Source organism: Lampris incognitus, chromosome 2, assembly GCF_029633865.1.
Source record: "Lampris incognitus isolate fLamInc1 chromosome 2, fLamInc1.hap2, whole genome shotgun sequence".
NCBI classification, from domain to species: domain Eukaryota; kingdom Metazoa; phylum Chordata; class Actinopteri; order Lampriformes; family Lampridae; genus Lampris; species Lampris incognitus.
In genome coordinates, this window is record NC_079212.1 from 126,547,559 (window position 1) to 126,573,095 (window position 25,537).

The 25,537-nt window shown below is 43.0% G+C and overlaps 1 protein-coding gene across 1 annotated transcript in view; it reads right to left on the reverse strand.

The window, feature by feature from the left end:
- Positions 1 to 974: 974 nt before the first annotated feature.
- Positions 975 to 25,537, reverse strand: part of LOC130134274 (cytosolic 10-formyltetrahydrofolate dehydrogenase-like) — a 28,697-nt gene continuing 4,134 nt past the window's right edge. The window contains exons 2-23 of the mRNA XM_056302177.1: positions 25,338 to 25,483; positions 23,832 to 24,066; positions 23,231 to 23,396; positions 17,712 to 17,813; positions 17,176 to 17,265; positions 15,973 to 16,110; positions 11,940 to 12,065; positions 11,616 to 11,707; positions 10,752 to 10,899; positions 9,251 to 9,370; positions 8,899 to 9,026; positions 7,839 to 7,989; positions 7,640 to 7,710; positions 4,476 to 4,581; positions 4,263 to 4,350; positions 3,823 to 3,916; positions 3,582 to 3,681; positions 3,360 to 3,458; positions 3,090 to 3,255; positions 2,811 to 2,916; positions 2,367 to 2,566; positions 975 to 1,616 (exon numbers count right to left, since the gene is read on the reverse strand). Coding sequence (XP_056158152.1) covers positions 1,561 to 1,616; positions 2,367 to 2,566; positions 2,811 to 2,916; positions 3,090 to 3,255; positions 3,360 to 3,458; positions 3,582 to 3,681; positions 3,823 to 3,916; positions 4,263 to 4,350; positions 4,476 to 4,581; positions 7,640 to 7,710; positions 7,839 to 7,989; positions 8,899 to 9,026; positions 9,251 to 9,370; positions 10,752 to 10,899; positions 11,616 to 11,707; positions 11,940 to 12,065; positions 15,973 to 16,110; positions 17,176 to 17,265; positions 17,712 to 17,813; positions 23,231 to 23,396; positions 23,832 to 24,066; positions 25,338 to 25,464 — 2,709 coding nt within the window. The 5' untranslated portion in view covers positions 25,465 to 25,483 and the 3' untranslated portion in view covers positions 975 to 1,560. The remainder of the gene's footprint in view (positions 1,617 to 2,366; positions 2,567 to 2,810; positions 2,917 to 3,089; positions 3,256 to 3,359; positions 3,459 to 3,581; positions 3,682 to 3,822; positions 3,917 to 4,262; positions 4,351 to 4,475; positions 4,582 to 7,639; positions 7,711 to 7,838; positions 7,990 to 8,898; positions 9,027 to 9,250; positions 9,371 to 10,751; positions 10,900 to 11,615; positions 11,708 to 11,939; positions 12,066 to 15,972; positions 16,111 to 17,175; positions 17,266 to 17,711; positions 17,814 to 23,230; positions 23,397 to 23,831; positions 24,067 to 25,337; positions 25,484 to 25,537) is intronic.

Sequence of the window (25,537 nt, forward strand, 5' to 3'; positions counted from 1 at the left end):
AGGTGCAGGTGACCTGGGTTCGCTTCCCGGCTGTCCCTGAATTCGCTACGTAAGCATACCTTTAAACACTAACCTAAATATGATGGTTCAAGATATGCAGATGTTTGCTGAGATGGTCCGGTATGTATGTAAACATCCAGTCTCTTGTTGGTGCATGGCTATCATGACTTCGTTTCCGCAATAAAAGGTTTCACATTTGACTTACATGATAGCTCAAATTCTTATCTACTTTTGAAACTTCAAAATACATTCACTAAGTAATTACGTGTTTCAGTAAGATATGGTGGTCAGCTGGTCTCTGCTTTTAGCACTGGCACAGCCAGCAGTTCTCACAACATTCACACTTCTGGGAGATGAATACAATTTGTGTGGTGTGGCATGATGTGGTGTGATGTGTTTGCATGCCTAAAGCCAGACACTTTTGAAAGTGTACTGTAATAAAGCTCTGCGAGTGACATAAACAACCACTGAACACAAACTGTTTTGGTTTTTTTTTAGTCATGCCCATTTCTCAGCACTGAGTAAACCATTGACTTCACCTTCCTACAAGAGGTTGTATGAAGTTGGTTGTGTGTTTTGTCTGCTAGTTTGAGCCAGGATATTTGTCTCAGTTAAAGAAGATCTCTGTAGCAGTCAAACCCATGAACTTATTATAATTAATACTCTTTATACATTACACTTCCTCCTTCGCCTTCAGGAGTCTTTTTGCTGTTGTTGTTGAAGACAGAAGTGAATTCTCATGACAGCAGTTTGTACCTACTGTGGTGAATACAGTAGTGGAATAATACTTTAAACAACAATAATTAGGGTTTCAATATTTGTGGGAGAAACTTTGTGTCAAGTTATTATTGTTTTTTTGTTAATCTGGAAAGAACCATGGTTCATATTTGCAAAGTTGTGAATTGTATCCGCTGGTGAGCAAAAAGTTTTTTTTAATAATGATAACCAATAAATAAATTAAATGTGATGCCCATTTAGATTCCAGTGTCATTTAATAACTATTTTCTACCTATTTCATTTTGACATTGTGACATTGCCAAATACGGTTAAAAAAAAAAAGAAAACAGAAATGTTACATTTCATAAGTAAGTATATGTAAGCCATGTTAGAAAATTAACGCGGTTTTTCTATTTCCTTGTCTTGAAAGTCAATAATATTGATAACGAAACAATTTAACCTCCTAAGAAGTCAGTCCCTGTGAATACCAAGCAATGTGTGCAACCGTAGCCCAGGATTTTACATCATCCAACTGTAATGCTGCACAAAAGTGCAATATTGCTTCTACATTCATGAGAATTTGACAAAGTAAACTTATGTGATTTACAAACGTTATCAATGCACACAATTACCGTCAGAAGTCACAAGTTGGGAGAGGGGGTCAAACTCTAATGGCATGACCTAGTACGAGAAATGCGTATGAGTATTTCAACTCTCTGAACGCATATCAATAAAATGACAAAACTGTTCATATGAGCCAGCCTTTCTCTCAACATCTCTCCTCTGAGTCTCTTTTTAGTAAGGCTGATCACTGCCATAACCTTCAGGTACCGAAGATGGCACTCAATATTCAATCGTTACCGCCTTAGTCTTCAGGTATTCGTTGAGCGCTTCTTGCCCTGTTGGAGTAAAGTAAAGTCATTAACCACCTGAGATTCATCACAAGTACATCAGAACACTGTGGACTCCACACAAAGGGCTAACAGCTACTTGACATCCTGTCAGCATGATTTACAGTCTACTGTTTAACATATACACAAGAAATAAAGATTCACTAAATGTTTTTTATGCCCCCCCCCCTTTTCTCCTCAATTGTATCCGGCCAATTACCCCACTCTTCTGAGCCGTCCCGGTTGCTGCTTCACCCCCTCTGCCGATCCGTTGAGGGCTGCATACTACATGTCTCTTCCGATACATGTGGAGTCTCCAGCCACTTCTTTTCACCTGACTGAGGAGTTTTGCCAGGGAGACATAGCATGTGGGAGGATCACACTATTCCCCCCAGGTCCCCCTTCCCCCTAAACAGATGCCCCGACTGACCAGAGGAGGCACTAGTGCAGCGACCAGGACACACACCCACATCCAGCTTCCCACCCGCAGACACGGCCAATTGTGTCTGTAGGGACGCCCAACCAAGCCGCAGGCAACACAGGGATTCGAACCAGCGATCCCCATGTTGGTAGGCAATAGAAGACTGCTACGCTACCTGGACACCTCCTAAATGTTTTTTAAAAGATTTACTAAAAACAAAAAAATACACAAGCCACTGTCTGATATGATTCAGCTGAAAGACTCCTGTCTCCAAGCATACCTTGAACCAACCAAGTCCTGCATACAACACAAGGACCAATCGCAGTAGCTTAGCTTACCCAGGTCTTTGCCAAAGCCAGACTGCTTGAAGCCTCCGAAGGGTGCGGCCACATCGGTCTTATTATAGGTGTTGACAAAGACCGTGCCGGCATTGAGCCTCTCACTGACATACAACGCTTTGCTGATGTCACGTGTGAAGACGCCTGATGCCAGACCATACTCTGTGGCATTGGCTCTTCTTAGGACGTCATCCACCTCTCTTGGGTGAGGAAAGGAGGTGAAACAAAGGACATGGTGAAGTGAGAGGGAGGTGAGGAGATATTACAATGAACAAATAACGAAGTTAAGAGATGAAAGGATAATGAAGTTAAAGTTAGTCTTGGGATATCATCTGAATCTTGTACGCTCACACTTTTCTACTAAATAAAGCCATAAAAAGGACACTACATAAACCTTCGAAAAACCCGTGGATATTTTAAGGCCAGCTTTGCCCAGTTACACACCCATCCTTGAATTTGGAGATGATCATGACGGGACCAAACGACTCCTCCTTTGCAATGAACATGTGGTCTTGTACATCAGTGAAGATTGTGGGTTCAAAGAAGAAGCCTGGAACAACCATCATTGATAAGTGAGACAACACAGGGACACAATAAATACAATAGAAGTGATTTGAGCCAGCTCGGTACTGGAGCAGGATTAAAGTTGAGTGTTGTCACCATTTCTAAATTAAAGATACAGTAGAAGGTAAATCAAGGTCATACAAGAGGATAATCTCTCACCGGGACGGTTAACCTGTTTGCCGCCACACACCAGGGTGGCACCTTCTTTTTCTCCCGTCTGACAGTACTCTACAAGCTTGTCCAAATGGGCCTTGTGGTTCTGAGGGCCATGGTCCGTGGAGCGGTCAAGTGGGTCACCGATCTTTATCTTCTTCACCTCTTCAATCTGAGCAAATACACATCAGAATAATAGTAACAGATCGAGTTTTTTCTTCTCCAGCAATTTTAAAATATTTTAGCATCTAATTAAATCACTGAAATGACACGTACCACTTTCTTCACAAACTGGTTGTGAATTGAGTCTTCCACAAATAGTCTGCCAGCTGCAATGCAGTTTTCCCCCTTGTTGAAGAACACCGAGCTCATGCCCTGTCGTGAAAGTACAGGAATGTACACACATTTTCACGACTGCTTATAATACTTATAATTCTGTAACTTTTAAAATGTGTGCAAAAAAGCCTTAAATATGTCTACTCCTGTGGATTGACCGACCATGCGCACAGCCTTGTCCATGTCACAGTCGCTGAAGATGATGAGGGGGGATTTTCCCCCGAGCTCCAGAGAAACCTTCTTTACATTACTGACTGCACAGCTTCAAGAGAACGAAAAAGACACATGTTAAAATGAAAGGTAATGTAGGTTTATATACGTACCGATGCACAGTACATTTAACAGTCTACTGCATCATATGCATGTCACACAGTAGGTTATGTTAATGCGTTCAATTCCTCACCTCTTCATGATGTGTTTACCGATCTCAGTGGAGCCAGTGAAACCCAACTTTCGCACATCGGGGTGGTCAGACAGACGCTGGCCCACCAGAGCGCCTGGCAGAGGGAGAAACAGAAAAATGCCAGCTTACAAGCAATGCCTCTAAACATAATCATTTAATTGGTCAAGGTTACAACTAGCTTTGTTCCACCAAAATAAGATGTTAATATGCTATAGTATATGATAACAATAACTCTAAGTTCATCCACTGTGGCATAGATGTGGCTTGTGAGGCTCATAAAAATTATTTTGTCATAAAACTAAAATGTCCTCTGGGCTCTAACTGTGGTATAATTCACTAAATCCTTACACTTAAAAATATGGCATTCATCATTAGCCACTATCCAACATACCATGTACAAGTTATTATGTGTGTGCGGGCACGTGTGTCTTCATTCCTACCCGATCCAGGTAGAATATTAATCACACCCTTGGGGAATCCCGCTCTTGCCGCTAACTCGGCAAACTTTACAGCTGTCAGTGGAGTTACCTGGAAAACAATTAAAACAGACTTTTGTCTCCCACCGATCAATAGTGTCATTCACAGGGAGTCTATGTGGACATATTTGCTATGTTTGGTGTGAATAGTGTGTGTTTCCTAGAGGAGAAGCTGACCTGGGCAGGTTTAAGCACCACTGTGTTTCCAGCTGCCAGGCAGGCTGCAGTCTTCCAGGCCAGCATCATCAGCGGGTAGTTCCAGGGAATCACAATGGCACACACACTTGAGAACAGAAAGGAAGGAAGAGCAAAAAAGGGTATTCATTTACCAAGTGTGTAAACCGATTCGGTGACGTCTCTTCCTGTGTTTCTAGGCAAGCTTATGACATGCCTTACCTGAACCAGGGTTCCACCATTTCAACACCAACCCTCCTCTCCCCACCCTAATCAGAGTTCATACCTTTCCCCAATACTGTCGATAAATATGCATTTGTGTAGTATACATGCTTGCATACATTCCCTTACCCTAGTCATCTATATATGTATTTTTTATATATATTTTGTATATTCTATATCCCACATCTATTTCTTTATGGGCATGGTGAACAACTGTACAATAACAAAAAAAAATGTATTTTTTTCTTCCTTCTTTCTATCCAATATATTTTTGGCTGGACCGGACACGCAGGCCAGCCGTACAAACACGTATGTAGCTGAATGTTTAGAGTGACTGTCTGACTGAGTGATCACGTTTGACATGATTGGGCCACTGGATTAGGTGACTTAACAATATCACCGAGGTTACACGATTGATCAGCCGACCAATGACGTCGATGGTAAACACGGAAGTGAGAGTTTTCCTACTGGCCGTTGCTCTTTCACAATGAATCGGTGCAGCGGTTCCAGGTCATTCCACACTTATCACACCCTAACAAACATAATATATCGGTGCTCTTTCTGCATCTGATTATGCACTGTAACAGTCCAGCAGAGAGCAGAGTAGGAGAGAAAACAAGTGTCCATGCACCGAGAGGCATGAGGGAGAGCACACAGATAAAGCACCTCAAATGACAATCTCTTTGACAAAACACTCAATACAGAGTTGAGTCTTAGAAAAGCAAGACATCCGCAGATAGAAACAGATGAAAGAACAGGGGGAGTTAACAGAGAATTAGAATAGTTATAATGTCAATTAAATTAAGTTCTCCTTCAAATCAAGCACCCCAAGATATGAGTGGAAAGCATTGTTCTTGCTACTGCATTTATAATTTTTTCTTTTCACTCAACTCTAGCTTAAAGGTAGAATGAGTAGGATTTTCCTAAAAAACAATGTATAGACTCATACAAAAATAATCCCTCTCAGTCACCACTTATGACCCACTAGACATGCGTGGTGGTGTCTATATCTGCAGAGACCCTGTCCTCTGCCTGTATTTTCTTATTTTGCTGTGTACAGGACGTTTCTGGGCGTTAACCTTTGGGCAGCAGGACTCTATAAAAACGTAGCGACCAGGTGCCAGATTGAGATCATAAGCACGCATCCAAGAGGAAGCTACGACAATGGTAGACACAGCGCCAAAAAGACGCAAATAATAGTGAGGCGAAACGCCAAGCAGACAAAGTTTGTTCCAAAATGAGAGTGAATCTGGGGTTGTCTTTCACCTCCTGGTGAGCACTGAAGGAGAGGATGGGAATGAAGAGCAATGCGGAGTTGGCCTGTACACTGTGGCCAGGGGGCATGTCCTCTGGTGATGTTGAGTTAAGGAGAATAGGCCAACTTTGGATGTTGCGTTTACAAACAGCAAATCCTATTTGTTCTACCCTTAACCATGTCATGTGATACGCTACTTCAGTACACCTTAAAAACAAACATTACTGGGACCACTACAGAAAATTGCTCATAATATCCAGGAATTTACATATAGACACTACCACTGACTATCCCTGTAAAAAATTGGCCATAGTTTTGAACATTGACCATACACGGTCCAGCCATATACTAGGTCTCGTTTACTTAAAAGCTGCTATCAGGAGTTTTGGATTTTTGTTGACTTTGTGCACCCTCGTGGACAAAAGCGGAAGTGCTTCATGGAAGAATAACTTAATTTTTCTCCAAGACACCCATTCACCCTATAGTATCTCGTGCATTTGATTTGAATTGAGAGTTGTTGTGGTATTTTGAAGAGAAAAAAAAAACATAAAAACAGCCGTTTGCAAGATATACAGTGATGAGGTGATGTGTTTCTAATTGAGACTATGTATCCCATCAGTGTGCCATAAATTGTTTCACCAGGTTTTGCTGTGATCCAACCCAGAGACAAGCATTTGGAATCATTAAATATCAATAGCTCATCTTCTCTCTGGTGGTCTCGTTTGATTATGCTGGTCACATAGAGGCAGCAAAATTACATAATCGGTGAAAAACTTCTCAAAGCAACTTTAAGCTTTCCTCTTATTTACTGACTGATTGATTGATGTGCCTTTCAAAATTTCCTTAAACCGAAAAAGAGCCTCGCCAGCAAGCAGGGTTCAGCCCCTGTCCTTCAACCCCTCTGTGGTGTGTCTAATGTGTATATGAATGTCAGAGAGGGATATGAGTAAGAGCAAATTCTTAAAGAGATACCTTCATGCTGTTTCTGAGCACTTTTTTAACATGGGTGGTTTGAATTACAACTGAAAGGTAGATGTGGTTTTATGATTTCATAGCTTGGCTACTGAAATTCAGGGCGGTCATGTGGGTGTGGCTGGGTGGGCTAAACACTGGGGCTTAACCACTTGCCGCTTGCCGTAGAAAAATGAGAAATTCACTGGTGACAACCCTGCTTCCTGCTCTGTCGTCACTTCACAAAAAAATAAAATAAAATAAATGTCAAGTGATGAGACCACCGACAGCAGCTTTGAGGTTGAAGATATGGAAGTGGAAGACAAATCCTCTTTCTCAGTGGAAGTTGACTACTCGCCTCACAAATATGTTGCTCAGCCAATACAGCTGTATTCTTTCGAGCCAAAGGGGTGCATCTCTGCTTTTATAGCTTCCCGCTACGGACACGCCCTCTATGCTAATGGTAATTCGTGATGCGGAAAGTTACCACATTTTCGCCAACCGGAAATATGATTTCGACCGCCGCTATCTCTCATCTGGCCATAAATGTGATTTTAGGGCTACCATTTGTCTCATCGATCAGATCCACACTCCTTACATCGATAAACAACAGGAAAAGTCGGATTTTGATGCAAGTATTTCTTTAACTTCACTGTTTGTTATATAAACAGTGAAGTGGTCCAAATTCCCCAAATTTCAAAAGTCTCTCTATACTTCCCTCCATTTATCCATCTCTCACCCTATTGGTTCCTTCTTGGTGAAGGTGAGGTTACGATTGGGCCTGGCCTGGTTGATGGGGATGGTGCAGCCCTGTGAAGAAGGACATTCCATAAAGATTCCACATACGGCTATCTTTATCAAATGGTGGCAGACATTCAGCAGCAGATCAAATGTGGTTAATGAATAGAAAGCAGGCCGTTCAAGCAGAATTGTCTCACCTGGATCTTGTCACACCAGCCAGCAAAGTAGCGGAAGGTTTGGATGGACATGCCTACGTGGGTCTTGAGAGCCAGGGTGTACACAGCCCCAGAGTCAATGGCTTCAATTGTAGCAAGCTCTTCCTGGTGCTCCTCCATTAGGTCAGCCAGCCTACAAGTTATTCAGGGGTCAGTAACCTCTAACATACTTATTCAGATACTATAAAAAAAACAAAAAACAACTGAACATTATTCACGAGACTATAAATGACACATGTGTGATTTGTGACATGTATTCTGTATGTTTTGGGGACCAAACAGATATTGTAGAAAAATAGGTGTTCAAAAGATATACACTAGGAAAGGGATCTCTTTAACGCTGCCATGTAGTTTTATAGAATACATTTTAATGTGTGAAAAGTCAAATCTGAGAGCAAAAGTAGACCCCCCCCCTCCTTTTCACCCCAATTGTATCCAGCCAACTACCCCACTCTTCCAAGCCATCCCGGTCGCTGCTCCACCCCCTCTGCCGATCCAGGGAGGGCTGCAAACTACCACATGCCTCCTCCGATACACGTGGCATCGCCAGCCGCTTCTTTTCATCTGACAGTGAGGAGTTTTGCCAGGGGGGACATACCGTGTGGGAGGATCATGCTATTCCCCCCAGTTCCCCCTCTCCCCGGAACAGCTGCCCAGACCGACCAGAGGAGGCGATAGTGTAGCGAACAGGACACATACCCACATCCGGCTTCTCACCTGCAGATTCGGCCAATTGTGTCTGTAGGGCCCGACCAAGCCAGAGGCAACATGGGGATTCAAATCAGTGATCCCCGTGTTGGTAGGCAATGGTATAAACCACCATGCCACTTTGATGCCCCCAAAAGTCGACTTCTGAATGAAACTAGAATTTAACTATCTGTGGCGGTATTACCATCCCACCTTATTTACAGTACAAATGCAAATCAGGTGGGATGACCATTAATCTGTTTCAAAATGCACTTTTAGGAAATATCATGGGATTTCCCTGCCAAGCTACATGGTTTATGTACCACCTCTATTGTGTGATATTTAATACACATACTTGTAGATGAGTCTGCCCCTGTCTCTTGGGTTCATTTTGCCCCACTCTCCCTCCTCAAAGGCCTCTTTAGCAGCTGACACGGCCTTGTCCACATCACTAATCTGGGCCAGGGACACATCACAGATAGCCTAAAAGACAATATGAAAAACAGGCTTATTATATGTTACAAAAAACAGTCAGCAGCGGAAGACTCACACTCAGAAAATCAGGTCAGGCTCAGATCCAAATCATTGCTGGACACTTGATTCTAAATAATGACAACACAACTGAAAGTGGTCAATAATGAATTAAATCACTCTATGAGCCCACAACTTTTTGTCTTCTCCTATCAGCTCCTGCACCACCACCCTACCGTGCCATCTGTAGGGTTGATGGTCTTGTAGGTCTTCCCTCCCTCTGCATCCACAAACTCTCCATTGATGAACAGCTGGTGGGGCATCTTGATGGTCATGTTGTTAATGTTCTTCTCCACCTGGGGAATGTTTGAAACAGTGTACAAACTCAGGGAGAGTGGAGGGCGATACAAGTGCATAGTGTTATCGCACATTAAAGCACACATCAGGTTGAACTGAAATGACCCCGCTGATGGAAATGACATGCATCACAAATGTAAGCATCACTGATGAAGAGCCGACATCCAGAGATGATGATGATGATGCTCATAACTATTATCATCATTATTATTATTATTATTACCTGGCATTTTTGCCTTTTCGTTGGAAAGGAAACAGAAGGTAGAGAAGAGTTTGGACAGACATACAGCGATCAGACCTGAGCCGACAGAGCCTTACTGTCTGAGCCACAAAGACACCTCACATTCAGTTTATTTAAACAAATGCTCCTGATAACACAGTGATGACCATGATGATGACGATGACACCAGCTTTAACTTGATGCTAGTCACTAAATAATGGCAATGCTCGTTATGTTGATTAAAATATTACTTCTTTTGTTTTGACTGATGTTAATGCTACTAACTAGGAATGCACCAACACTGATAATGGTATCGGATATTGGCCAATAACAGGCTGAAATGGAGTATTGGTATCAGAGATTTTACCTAAGGCTTGAATCTGATTAAAAAAGCTATGAGTAACATGCCACAAATAGAAACAAAATAGTTTGATTCACTGTATTTTTCGCACATGGAAGTCTGTATTTCTTTCTGCTACTACTACTTTCAGCTGCTCCCGTTAGGGGTCGCCACAGCGGATCATCCGTTTCCATTTCTTCCTGTCCTCTGCATCTTCCTCTGTCACACCAGCCACTTGCATGTCCTCCCTCACCACATCCATAAACCTCCTCTTTGGCCTTCCTCTTTTCCTCTTCCTTGGCAGCTCCATATTCAGCATCCTTCTCCCAATATACCCAGCATCTCTCCTCCACACATGTCCAAGCCATCTCAATCTTGCCTCTCTTGCTTTTTCACCAAACTGTCCAACCTGAGCTGTCCCTCTAATATAATCATTCCTAATCCTGTCCTTCTTCGTCACTCCCCATGAAAATCTTAGCATCTTCAACTCGGCCACCTCCAGCTCTGCCTCCTGTGTTTTCGTAAGTGTCACTGTCTCCAAACCATATAACATAGCTGGTCTCACTATCATCTTGTTGTAAACCTTCCCTTTGACTCTGTATTTCTTTAATGGTGGAAAAAAACTTATTCTATCTTGATTATTTTGCCCATTGACCCAAAAACTAATGTACCAAGTCTGCACAATTCAGCAAAAGTAATGGACAGATTGGTACTTGGTGATACCTGATACTTAAAAGATTCACACTTGGAATCAGTATCGGCAGAGAAAAAGTGATATCGGTACATCCCTCATACTAACAAAGACAAACCAGGGACTTACATAATTGACAACAAGCTCCTCCTCCCCGTCCTCACCGCGGAGCTTTCTGACACACATCTGGATGAAATCTTGAAAGCTGGTGTTCATGTACACTTCCTCATTCTGTAGCTGGCAGCTACTAGCCCGCAGTTTAACCTCCTCCACGAGCCTATGGATGGGGGGAGAAAGAGGGAGAACAGGGAAAGAGGACAGAGGAGAGGATGTAGGGGAATATGAACAGACAGGAGGAGGAGTTGGGAAAACTGGGCAGAAAAGGAGGGGAAATATCAGAAACAAGATAATGAGAAAGAAAGTGGGTAGAAAACAATGAGAATTAACAATGGGCACAGTGGATGTAAAAAAAAATTATTACATCGTATAATTCCACCCCCCCCCCCTTTTTCTCCCCAATTCTACTTGGCCAATTACCAATTACTCCACTCTTCCAAGCCGTCCCTGTCGCTGCTCCACCCCCTCTGCTGATTCGGGGAGGGCTGCAGACTACCACATGCCTCCTCCGATACATGTGGAGTCACCAGCCACTTCTTTTCACCTGACAGTGAGGAGTTTCACCAGGGGAACGTAGTGCATGGGATGATTACGCTATTCCCCCCAGTTCCTCTTTCCCCCCAAACAGGCGCCCCGACTGACCAGACGAGGCGCTAGTGCAGTGACCAGGACATATACCCACATCCAACTTCCCACCCGCAGACATGGCCAATTGTGTCTGTAGGGATGCCTGACTAAGCCGGAGGTAACACAGGGATTCGAACCGGGATCCCCATGTTGGTAGGCAACGGAATAGACTGCTACGCTACCTAGCATGACGTTATAGTGATTCTAGATAAATAAAGAAACCCACATTTACATTTTCTTTCATGTTACCTGACCACATCCATGGAAGCTGCACCAGACTTGAAAAAGTCAGTGGAGTCCTCGATCTGAGCAACGTTAGACAGAATGCTCTGCCACACTGCCTGTGAGAAGGACACACAGTGAAATCCCCCGCCCCCATTTTAAATCAATTTTTATTTTTTTACAATTTACAATATCATTTAGCAGAAATCAGTCAGAAATCCTGACAGAAATCCTAACTCAGTCAAAACTTGGACATTTTAATTCGGAGAGTCCACATTTAAGTAAGGTTTTTCGCCATTCTATTACCAGTTGTTGTGAGATAAGAGGACAACTATCGGAAAGAGGACCTACTCTCATCTGTTCAGCAAAGGCCTTCTCCTCCTCTGTCAGCTCCAGTGCAGCGCTGCTCCCGGAGTGAAAGTACTGCGCTGCAGCGATCATCTTTCCGTCCTCAAACTGCAGGTTCTTCACCAACAACTGCACAAAAAAGTGTGAGAGAAACCCAGGGAAAAAGAGAGAAGATTAAACAAAATAATTGGTACATGCAAATTGTTTTCTTTATTTAGTATGGTACATCTTGTAAAAAGTAACTGACAAAGTTTAATATCAGACAATTACGTGATTATGTCAGCAAAAATGTAAACACAGGTATGGAAGTTATTCTGTGAGATCTTGAATTTTAGACATATATCCCATAACATGTCACAGCTCAGGTTTTGCATTTTCATGCAAATATTAAAGAACGCTATGATGGACAAGGGTGACTCCTGCAAAGTAGCACAGTACACATTATATTTATTTTCACAACCAGTAGCAGACATTCATTTTTTGAAAATGGACAGGTATAATGGGTGTAAGAAATAAAATGGAATAAAGTGTAGCCGGATGACAGATGACAGAAAATAAACTAAGTAGGGTGAATATACTGATTCTAGTAAAATGGAGGATAAAGTTTACTAAGAACTGGGAACAGAATGGCAAGTGTACAGGGAGACACTAGGACGTCATTTATACAAAATACAAATTAAATGTTCAATGTGTGCATATAGTCCGGGATGAAACTGCAAGGTGGACTCAATCTATGGTATAATGGGAGTTGGGAGACAAAATGAAAACAGTACACTGCTTTTAAAGAAAAAAAAAATCAAAATGGATTGCATGATTACATGTGCACAGGGGAGACTCACATCACACCATTCACATACACAGGAGAAGAGAAAGGAGAAGACATCATACAGAGACAGAAGAGTCAATAATCTGTGTGTGTGTGTGTCTGTGTGTGTGTGTGTGTGTTTGTGGCTGCTATGCCAGGCTATGTTCAAGTGTCATCTTTAACATTACTGAGCATGTTGGTGGCTGTGTATCTCTATCCGTAGATAATGATTAATGATGCTGTTGCATCTGTCAGCTGAGTGTGTGTGTGTGTGTGTGTGTGTGTGTGTGTGTGTCCACCCTGCCAGGCTATGTGATGCTGTTAATGTTTGTCTTGGTACCTGTAACATTACCTGTGATTATGTATAAGCCTTGTATGACTCAACTGTGTTGCATCCAGGCAAGTATAGTTGTAATTGCCTATTTTCATTAACATATGCATTTCAGAACTATTAAGTATGATTGGTCTTGGATAGGGAAGGCCCACCTGATTTTTTCTGTACCCACCCACACTGTGATTTCTGTCTATGCTATTGTGGTGAATGTTCTTCAGTACACAATAAAGGAGATGGTAACTAAAAGAAGCCTGAAGAAAAAAAAAATCCAATACCAAGACCGGGTGTTGTCTTTTGGGGTGGGGGGTCCCTCATTTTTCTCCCAAATTGTATCTGGCCAATTACCCCACTCTTCCAGGCTGTCCCAGTCGCTGCTCTATCCCCTCTGCCGATCTGGGGAGGGCTACAAACTACCACATGCCTCCTCTTGATACATATGGCTTGCCAGCCACTTCTTTTCACCTGACAGTGAGGAGTTTTGCCAGGAAGACGTAGTGCGTGGGAGAATCACGCTATTCCCCCCAGGTCACTTTCTAGCATGCTCTCTGCCGCAGATGAGTTTCTCTGGCTTCTCGCTGAGTTCCCTGTCCTCACGCAGCCCACCTTCTCATTATCCACTGCCAAGCATGGAATGGAGCACCACATCGCCACCACTGACCCACCAATCTATGCTCAGGTTTGGCATCTCAACCTGGCCAAGCTCACCGTCACCAGGGAGGAGTTTGAGAATATGGAGCACTTTGGCATCATTCGCTACTCCAACTGCCTGTGGGCTTCAACCCTCCACATCGTCCCGCAGCCCGGCGGTGGGAGGCGCCAGTGTGGCAATTATTGCCGACTCAACAATGCAACGACACTGGACCGCTACCCAGTCCCATAGATACAGCCCAGCCCACCTGGCTGGAAGAATCATATTTTCCAAAGTGGACCTGATCCGTGGATACCATCAGGTGCCCGCCCACCCACTGGATGTCCCCAAAACGGCAGTGATCACCCCATTTAGACTGTTCCGAGTTCCTGCCGCATGCCATTCAGCCTCAAAAATGCTGCACAGACATTCCAGCACCTCATGGGTTCAGTTCTACAGGACCTGCCTTTCATCTTCATCTGTCTAGACGACATTCTCATCGCCAGCACCTCCAAAGCGGAACACTTGTCTCACCTCCAGACACTTTTTGTGCGGCTCAACCAGCATGGGCTGATCGTCAACCCTGCCAAGTGCCAGTTTGGGCTGACCACCATCAACTTCCTTGGACACCGACTCACCAAAGATGGGGCAGTACCCCTCCCGTCAAAGGTGGACGCCATTGTGAACTTCCAATGACCACTCACCGTCAAGTCCCTGCAGGAGTTCCTCAGCATGGTGAACTTTTACCATGCTTTATCCCCCGAGCTGCTCAACTCATGTGACCCCTGTGCGAGGCCCTGAAAGGCAAGGCCACCATACACACTCTGGACTGGTCCGCAGAGAAGGACAAGGTGTTTGTGGATGCCAAGACTGCTCTGGCTAACGTAACAATGCTGGCACACCCATCACCCAAGGCTCTGATTGCCATTACCACAAACGCTTCGGATTATGCAGTCGGTGCGGTGCAAGAGCAGTGGGTGAACGGTGCTTGGCAGCCGCTCACTTTCTTCAGTCAGCAGTTACACCCCAGCGAACGGAAGTACAGCACCTTCGATCGGGAGCTCCTCGCCCTCTACTTCGCCATTCGACACTTCCGTTCCCTGCTGGAGGCCCGCCAGTTCATGGCAATTGTGGACGACAAACCACTGACATTTGCCATGACCAAGGTGGCTGAGTGGTGGTCTACTACAGTAGAAAATGCCTATGGACTAACTGATATATAAAGTTCAAGATAGTGGATTTGTATATGCCCTTCTTCGATAATGGACACCTATAATCATGGCTGTTTTTTTTTTTTTTAATTTCTTTGTTTATTTTGTTTGTTTTTGTTTTCTTTTTTATCTTTCTGGTTGTAAAATAAGTCACAAGTTAACATACACAATACTTTTGGTTGTATGCACAAACATATACTCAATAAATATTAAAGTTTTAAAAAAAAGTTAACTGGTGCTGTTTTAAGAGTTGAAAATGAACAAAATAAACAACTTGCTCAATGCCAGCAGAACTTGAAAATAAGTTAACAGAAGTTAAGAAACTAAAAGCCAGGCGTGGCATAAAAGGCTATCTTGGTAATCAACCCTGACACTCTGGATATAGACTTACACTATCTTGCTTTACGCCACCTTGAGATGCAACATTTCTGCCATTTCATTGGATCAACACTTGAATACGCTATCCTGTATTGTGGCATGAAGGTCAGAAAACAATTCTCCCTCAATGAAAAACTAAGTTGCAGTGGTGATGATCCATCTTCTCATGAAACAAACCATGTAATGATAATCTTATAATAGCAGAGTGATCTCCAAAAGCAACTACTTTTGCAACTACAAAATACGTTTTCACAAATTACAGTCATTGACATATACTGAAAAATCCCAATATGAGAAAACTGTCTTGAGAAAGAACAACAATGTGTTGGCAACCATCGACTGTTTTTATGCTGAAAGATTATGGGGCAAATTTTAACCTTATTGAATTTGTGGGAAAAACTGTTCATATAGCATTCTGTTTTATAATGGAAAAATGTTTGGATTGTAACAGTGGGATCTCATATCTAATGAACATACATATGGTAAAAAAACTAAAAAAAAACTAGAAGGATTATAACGTGTAAAAAATAGGAATTTTTGTAAAGCAAAGTGCCAAAAATGTTTACAGTGGCTACCAGAATATGGAAATAACAACAAAAAAAGGATACAACAGTGGCTGCAACTTTTTCTTACCCATATAAGTGACACAAATGCTGCAGAACCAAACCAAGCTGACTTACCGTCTTGTCATCATTGCCAAAGAGCACCAGGCCTGCCTTGGTGACCACACCAGGGCGGCTGGCACCTGGGATCTCTAAGGGCTGACCATTAACTGTGGTGCCATTGTCAACCAGAGTGGAGCCATAAAATGTCACTCTCTGTGAAAAAAAACAACAACAAAAAACATCATGGTACAACCGTAGTCCGTCTTGAGGTGAAAATTAATCCAAAATGAAACAAATATTTTACTACAGAATGTTTAGTATACAGTGCCTATAAAAAGTATTCACCCCCTTGAAGTTTGTATGTTTTATTGTTTTACAACAATGAATCACAGTGGATTTCATTTGGCTTTTTTAGACTGATCAACAGAAAAAGACTGTTTTGTGTCAACGTGAAAACACATTTTTACAAAGTGATCTAAATTAATTACAATATAAAACAAACTAATTGATTAAAACCAGTTATCAAATCTAATGGAGGAGGAACTAATAGAATCCCACGTCTATCTCTTGCTCTATCTCATTCGCTGGCACTTCTCACTTGCATATGCATTCTAGTTCATTTTTGTTTTATTTAAGCTTATTCTATTGTTGCATTCTCTTTAGGTCACTCTGGGTAGGAGCCCCAATTTCTTTTTCTTCTTTCGGCTTCTCCTGATAGGGGTTGCCACAGCGGATCATCCGTCTCCATCTCTTCCTGTCCTCTGCATCTTCCTCTGTCATGCCTGCATGTCCTCCCAGTTCAGGGATGGTCGTTCTCTCTTCACATAGATGGCCTCTTTGACTCCCCCTTAAAACCAATGTTCCTCCCTATCAAGGATGTGCATATCCTCATCCCTGAAAGAGTGGCCACTGGCCTGTAGATTGGTGTAGACTGTCATCATCTTACAACGCTGTGATTGCAAACATTCTCAAATCCTCTGTGAATAGTATACATGGCCATAGAAAATGAAACTGATTGTTGGCTTTGGTCATTATGCAACTGTATTGTTTATAAGGGTGGGGATACCTGCAGTCAGTTTAGACTGAAGAGGTCACTTAGATGAGTGATGAAATGTATCTGACTATAAACATTGTATTCGGATGAACTGATTCAACCTTCTTTGATTTTCTTATCTGGATTATTGAGCATGCATCAAGACATTACAACATATGTTTCTTTAAATAAAATATAAATCAATACATGTATGTAGACTACTTTGGAGTACAGTTTGCCATTACCTGCCCATCAACCTCTGCCCAGGCACCAGGTACTTTGTCATTCCCTCTGATCCAATTGTGAATGGCCTCAGCAGACTTATTCCAGTCAATCTGTCAATAGACACAGCCAGGAGAATTTGATTTGAGAATCAGTCTGTTCTGATAGATTTTATAACCATTTATCTAAACCTCAGGTAATTTGGCTGTTACCATTAATGTTGATGACCAATTCTGCATTTTTATTTAAATTATTCTAAATCAAATGAGATTAAATGGTTATTGTGCAATCCAATTTTACAGAAATCAATTGCTTCCAAATAATCCCGCCATATTCACACTGAAAAAGCTGAGAACTATTCGACAATGTTTGTAAAAATAATTCTCAAAATATTAGTTTCATCCGAGTATACTCGACCTGATGATGATGATTAAAGTTATGTTATCCCACATCCTGGCTTTTATAAGACAACCCCTTCACAGTGTAGTGAGGGCATCGTGTCTTATAAATGGACTCCTCAGTCAAGCACTCTGTCAGGGTAACCTGACCCATACACTACCTTGGCATTGTCTTTCTTTTGGATACACTCGTATGTCGCTCCTTCCTCTGGCTGGATGATCCTTGGGGCCTTCCCCGCTGCAATCTGCCTCACTGCTTCTACCTGCAGGCAATCAGAAAAACAACTTAAAAAAAAAAAAAGCATTATTAGAGGAAAGTGCAGCAGAGAACTAGTAAAGCTGTGGAAATCAATTCTGTGGTTAAAATGCAACATTAGTGTTTCTTTGATGTGACTTTGGCATTAGTTTTATTCAGTGTCAAAGTTAACATAAGCTTAGCTGACTTTGCAGTTGTGATATGTTGAAAAAGGTGACACCGTTTACAGAAAAATTGTATTTCATCAAGTCATTATGGTGACCTGTTAGCTACTACTACTACTTTCAGCTGCTCCTGTTAAATTGTCTTTAAATATTAATATTTTTCTGCTAAATGCTACAGGACAGGCTGTGACTTAAAAGCACTGTAAAAATATACAGTATACAGTACTGTATATTTATATACCGTACCAGTCAAAAGTTTGGACAGACCTGATTGAATGCACGTTTTTAAAAAATCTTGAGACATTACCCTTTTCTGTATTTCTGAATTTCTTTTAAAAACAATTTTAAATTCAAGAAATATATATTTTGCAATGCCCCCCAGCCCAACAAGTTATTTCATTTAGTACTTCAGTGAAATTTCAGAATCAGCATCAGGTTTATTGGCCATGTAGGTTTGCACATACATGGAATTTGACTCCAGTTGTGTGGCACTGTCAGTGTACTTAACATAGAATAACAACACTACAACACAACAAACTTCAGTCATATATACACAAGGATTGACTAGATACAGGTGAAATAAGAGTGCAATGGTACAGAGAATATATTAGAGATGCTGAAATAAATCTTAGCAGGTTACTTAAATACATGCCTGAGGTAGATGGACATGACAGAGCGTACCAGTATATGTACAATGTACAGTACATACAAAATGGATGGATTTATTTGAAAATGCTAAGCGTTCATTTGAATGACAGCCTACAGAAAGGAACGGTTTTTATATCTGGTTGTTCTGGTGTACAGTGCTCTGTACACTGTATGTCCTGGGAGACTGTGAAGCCCAGAAATCTGTAGGTTTTCACCGCAGACACCATGCTGTTGAGAATGGTGGGGGGGCGTAGTGTTGGGGGGCTCCTCCTGAAGTCTACTGTCATCTCCACAGTTTTGAGCGTGTTCAGCTCCAGGTTGTTATGGCTGCACCAGAGGGCCAGCTGTTCAACCTCCGGTCTATATACAGACTCATCCCCATGCTGGATAAGGCCAATGATGGTTGTGTTGCCACAAACTTCAGGAGTTTAACAAACGGGTCCCCTGAGGTGCAGTCATTTGTGTAGAGGGAGAAGAGTCCTGGGGAAGAGTACACATCCATGGGGGTGGGGTGTCAGTGCTGATTGTCTAGGTGCTGAATGTGATTTTCTCCAGCTTCACCTGCTGCCTCCTGTCTGACAGCAAGTTTTTAATCTACTAATACATGGAGGCTGGTAGAGTGAGCTGGGTGAGTTTGGAATGGAGGATATCTGGGACGATGGTGTTGAACACTGAGCTGAAGTCCACAAACAGGACCTTTGCATGTGTCCCTGAGGAGTCAAGGTGTTGGAAGATGTAGTCCAATCCCATGTTTGTTTGTTTTTTGGTAGGATTTTTTACCCCCTTTTTTCTCCCCAATTGTACTTGGCCAATTACTCCACTCTTCCGAGCCATCCCTGTCGCTGCTCCACCCCTTCTGCTGATCCGGGGGAGGGCTGCAGACTACCACATCCTCCTCCAATACATGTGGAGTCGCCAGCCACTTCTTTTCACCAGACAGTGAGGAGTTTCGCCAGGGGGACGTTGCGCATAGGACCATGCTATTCCCCCCTGCCCCCCCGAACAGGTGCCCCGACTGACTAGAGGAGGCATTAGTGCAGCGACACATACCCACATCCAGCTTCCCCCCTGCAAACATGGCCAATTGTGTCTGTAGGGACGCCCGACCAAGCCGGAGGTAACACAGGTGCAATCCCATGTTGACCGCATCCTCAACTGACCTATTTTCTTGGTAGGCAACTGCAGGGGATCAAGCAGGGAGCCTGTGATTTCCTTCAGGTCTCCTGTCTGTCGAAGGATTTCATGACCACAGACATAAAGGCAATGGGCCTGTAGTCATTTAATCCTGGGAGATGGGGTGTCTTGGGGACCGAGATGATAGTGGAGCTCTTGAAGCAGGAGGAGACTTCATACAGCTCCAATGATCTGTTGAAAATCAGTGTGAAAATGCGGGCCAGCTAGTTAGCACAGACTGTAAGAAAGTAGGGGAACACGCCATCTTGGCCCAGTGCCTTCCTGGTCTTTTGTCTCTGGAAGAGCTGGCACACATCCTCAACACAGATCCTGAGTGTGGGTCGGGGGTCAGTGGGGAGGGGAAAGGGGCTGGCAGGGGGTGTAGTTGGTTGTGTGTTGTGGTCGGTGAGGGTGAGGGGTACGAAAGTGCGCTTATCAAACCTGCAGTAAAACCCATTTAGGTAATCATGATTCCCTGCAGTGTGGGGGGATGGTCTCCTGTACTTGGTAATGTCTTTTGAAACTCTCCAGACTGATACTGAGTCATTGGTGGAAAACTAATTTTTCAACTTTTCAGAGTAGCACCTTTTTGCCACTCTGATCTTCTTTGTGAGTGTATTTCTGGCTTTGTTATACTGGATCCTACCTTCACTCCTCTTTGGAGTGACGAAGCTGCCTGAGTTTTGCTGTGAACCAGGGCTTATTCAGAATCAGAATACTTTATTCATCCCCGAGGTGAAATTGGGTACTTATTGTTGTAGAAAGTACAGAAAGTTTTGGTGGGCACACACATGTCCTCACAAAAGCTTATGTGCAATGTCACAGTGTCAGTAAGTTCATCCAGGTCTGTAGATGCAGCCTCAAAAACACTCCTATCAGTACAGTCAAAGCAGGCCTTGAGCTCCAGTTTTGACTCATTGGTCCATTTCTTCACCGTTTTAACCAAACACTTTGCAGATTTTAGTTTCTGCCTGTAGGTTGGGATGAGATGAATCAGACAGTGATCAGAGAGGCCCAGGGCTGCACGGGTGACAGAGCGATAGGTGTCCTTTAATATTGCGTAGCAATGATCCAGAGTGATTGTCTCTGATGGGACATTTAACATGCCGTCTGTATTTGCAAGTTCGTGGCTGAGGTTTTCTCTGTTAAAATCCCCAAGAAAAATGAGTAAGGGGTCTGGATATTTGTGCTCCATGTTTGTAATTTGATCAGCCAGGTGTTTTAACGCCTCTTTAACACAGGCTTGGGGTGGGATATATACACCGACCAGAATAAATGATGAAAATTCCAGCGGTGAATGGAATGGTTTACAGTCAATGAAAAAGGTCTCTATGTGAGCGCTGCATGATTTCTTCAACACTGTGACATCCATACACCAATCTTCATTCGCCAGGTGGACTGACAGAAGTGTGGTTCGGAATCCCCGCTGTCACAGTTTAATGAGCACGCCAGCTCGCTTACCTCATCGGTGTCTCCGCCGGAGCCCACACAGAGGCAAAAGGTCAGCAAGAGTTTCATGAAAACCTTCAGTTTAAGTCAGTAAAAAAGTCTATTCAGTTTGTCCAGTGGACAGTTGGAGGCTTAAAAGTTCTTCCTAGCTGTATGTGATCAGTGAGTGGGTGCTGGAAACAAAAATAAATAAAACAGAAAAAGTACAAGAGAGCACAGAACCGAGGCACGATCTTGATCAAATTTAGTAAAAATAAAGAAAAACCCTACTATCAGTAGGTGTGTCCAAACGTTTGATTATATATATACAGTGCAACCCGGAAAGTATTCACACCCCTTCACTTTCCCCACATTTTGTTATGTTACAGCCTTATTACAAAATGGATTAAATTCCTTTTTTTTCTCATCAATGTACATACAATACCCCATAATGACAAAGCGAAAAAGGTTTTGTAGATATTTTTGCAAATTTATTAAAAATAAAAAACTGAAATATTGCATGTACATAAGTATTCACACCCTTTACTCAGTACTTGGTTGAGGCACCCTTGGCAGCGATTACAACCTCAAGTCTTCTTGGGTATGAAGCTACAAGCTTGGCACACCTATATTTGGGGTATTTCTCCCATTCTTCTCTGCAGATCCTCTCGAGCTCTGTAAGGTTAGATGGGGAGCGTTGCTGCACAGCTATTTTCAGGTCTTTCCAGAGATGTTCAATGGGGTTTAAGTCTGGGCTCTTGCTGGGCCACTTAAGGACATTCACAGACTTGTCCCGAAGCCACTCCTTCGTTGTCTTGGCTGTGTGCTTAGGGTCGTTGTCGTGTTGAAAGGTAAAACTTCGCCCCAGTCTGAGGTCCTGAGCACGTTTTCATCAAGGATCTCTCTGTACTTTGCTCCATTCATCTTTCCTTCAATCCTGGCTAGTCTCCCAGTTCATGCCGCTGAAAAACATCCCCACAGCATGATGCTGCCACCACCATGCTTCACTGTAGGGATGGTATTAGCAAGGTGATGAGAGGTGCCTGGTTTCCTCCAGATGTGACGTTTGGCAGTCAGGCCAAAGAGTTCAATCTTGGTTTCATCAGACCAGAGAATCTTGTTTCTCATGGTCTGAGAGTCCTTAAGATGCTTTCTGGAAAACTCCAAGCGGGCTGTCATGTGCCTTTTACTGAGCAGAGGCTTCCATCTGGCCACTCTACCATAAAGGCCTGATTGGTGGAGTGCTGCAGAGACGGTTGTCTTTCTGGAAGGTTCTCCCATCTCCACAGAGGAACACTGGAGCTCTGTCAGAGTGACCATCGGGTTCTTGGTCACCTCCCTGACCAAGGCCCTTCTCCCCCGATTGCTCCGTTTGGCTGGGCGGCCAGCTCTAGGAAGAGTCCTGGTGGATCCAAACTTCTTCCATTTACGAATGATAGAGACCACTGTGCTCTTCGGGACCTTCAAAGCTGTAGAAATTTTTTTGTACCCTTCCCCAGATCTGTGCCTCGATACAATCCTGTCTCGGAGGTCCACAGACAATTCCTTTGACTTCGTGGCTTGGTTTCTGCTCTGACATGCACTGTCAACAGTGGGACCTTATATAGACAGGTGTGTGCCTCTCCAAGTCATGTCCAATCAATTGAATTTACTACGGGAGGACTCCAATCAAGATGTAGAAACATCTCAAGGATGATCAGTGGAAACAGGATGAACCTGAGCTCAATTTTGAGCGTCATAGCAAAGGGTGTGAATACTTATGTACATGTAATATTTCAGTTTTTTATTTTTAATAAATTTGCAAAAATTTCTACAAAACCTTTTTCACTTTGTCATTATGGGGTATTGTGTGTAGATTGATGAGAAAAAAAAGGAATTTAATCCATTTTGGAATAAGGCTGTAACATAAAATGTGGGGAAAGTAAAGGGGTGTGAATACTTTCCGGATGCACTGTATAAATACACAAATACACACACACACACAAATTTCAAAATGCATCACAATACTTACAGTGCCTTTGACTCCCTCTGGGAAGAGGAATCTCTTATAGATGGTGTTGACAGTGTCGTCAGGTTCCACATCACACTCCCTCTGCAGCAGGATTGGTCCGGTGTCCAATCCATCATCAGCCCAAAACACTGTGAACCCGCCTTTTTTGTCACCATGGATCAAAGTCCTGTTTGGTCAGAGTCAGTGTGCAAGAGACTGGGCCGTTTTGAATGCTGATGCATACATACATACATACATACATACATACATACATACATACATACATACATACATACATACATACATACATACATACATACATACATACATACATACATATCGCAAATACTTATCATTACTCTGTTAGGTTTGTTTGCTTTTGGCAAATATTGAATCCCTTTTTTCTAACTGATCAAAGTGAAACAATGCGTCTCCCTCCATCAAAACAATCACAAAATCCTGTGTCCGAAGTGTTACCTCGCAACAGTGTTTCAGTGATTTAATATGCTTGAACAAACAATGACCGGTTAACTATACAGAGAGTGCACTAACAAAGCTTTTGCTGTGCTTTCTCTGGTTTGCTGAACCATTAAATGCAAGTTCTTTCCTGCCATTGGCTCACCAATTGATGGCGGAGGCGCCCCTGTGCCGTGGTAACAGGGACGGGTGGTAGATGATGGACCCATGTTTGGGGTGGTCAATGACCTCCATGGGGATAAACTGGGAGCAGAAGGGCAAGACGTTGAGCTCGGCGCCGGTGGCTCTGTACTGGGCTACCACTTCTGGGATAGCCTGGCCCTTCACACGCCAGCGGGGGAACTTAAAGACAGGCATACCGTCCTTCTCAGCCTCGGCAGCTGTGAGGAAAGAACAAATATAAGAGTGGTAATGCTTTTGTATTTGTAATGTATGGATCTCAAGGGTAAAGGTTTATCTTTGAATTTAGGGACATTAGGTTGTAGGAAGACAGATATTGTGTTGCAAAAATAAAAAGCTAACCAGGTAACATTTTAAATGAGACTTCTTTAACCTGCTTGACCAAAAGAATTTCTACATGTATGTTTGTGTTAAGGTTCATAAGCGAGACCGACTACATATCTTTCAGCCAAAACACACCCTGACAAGATGATCTTTATTTACCAGTTCCTCCTGATTTTACAAACACAGATGTCGACAGTATAGTAACAACGGTAAAACTTAAAATATTTGCTAATTATTGTCTGTCACTTCCATATCAAACATGAGGAGATAAGACAGTTGAACCACTTTGCAGTGAAAGAGACTATCTAAAGTCATAACCATGCCACATTGATAAGAGAAATACTTTTATTTTCTTTTTGTTAGTTTAGGGTGTAGGGATGATAGGAAAAGTAATACTACGAGTTCAAATTCCTTTTGCCATTGTGAAGTTTTGTTTTTTTTACAATTTATCCCAAAATAATACATTTGTCTGTATACTGTAGATCTATACCATATGACAAATTTCCAGAAAGAATCTTTTTTTGGGAGGGGATTTTTATTCCCCCCTTTTTCTCCCCAACTGTACCTGGCCAATCACCCCGCTCTCTAAGACGTCCTGGTCGCTGCTCCACCCCCTCTGCCGAGCTGGGGAGGGCTGCAGACTACCACATGCCTCATCCAATACATGTGGAGTCGCCAGCCGCTTCTTTTCACCTAACAGTGAGAAGTTTCGCCAGGGGGACGTAGCGCGTGGGAGGATCATGCTATTCCCCCCTGAACAAGTGCCCCGACGAACCAGAGGAGGCGCTAGTGCAGCGACCAGGACACATACCCACATCCGGCTTCCCACCCACAGACATGGCCAATTGTGTCTGTAAGGCTGCCTGACCAAACCGGAGGTAACACGGGGATTTGAGTCGGCGATCTCTGTGTTGGTAGGCAATGGAATAGAACCAACACGCCACCCAGATGCCCCAGAATCTTTTTTTTTTTTTGGTGCGCGTGTGGAGGTTATATCACTGGCAAAACCTCAACTGAAAAGTTCTTATTCACAGCATTCAATTCCCTATTGTTGTAACTGCACGTTCCCATGTGTTAATCATGGTTTACTGAAACAACTCTGGTGTCATTCGTTTCCCTACATAATACCAGTCATTGCCACTCTCACCCAATGGGTCTGCCTTGCCATCCTTATCAGGTATAGTGAAGACTCCGACGATGGTGTGGCCTTCCTTCCTTAGCTCCTTGTATACCTCCTGGCCAAAGAGGCTCTGACCAATCACAGCAATCTTCATCCTCGAACCTTACACGATTCTGGAAAGGCAGCAACAGATACAAGGAAGAAAAAAAAAAGAGTTTAAAAAAACT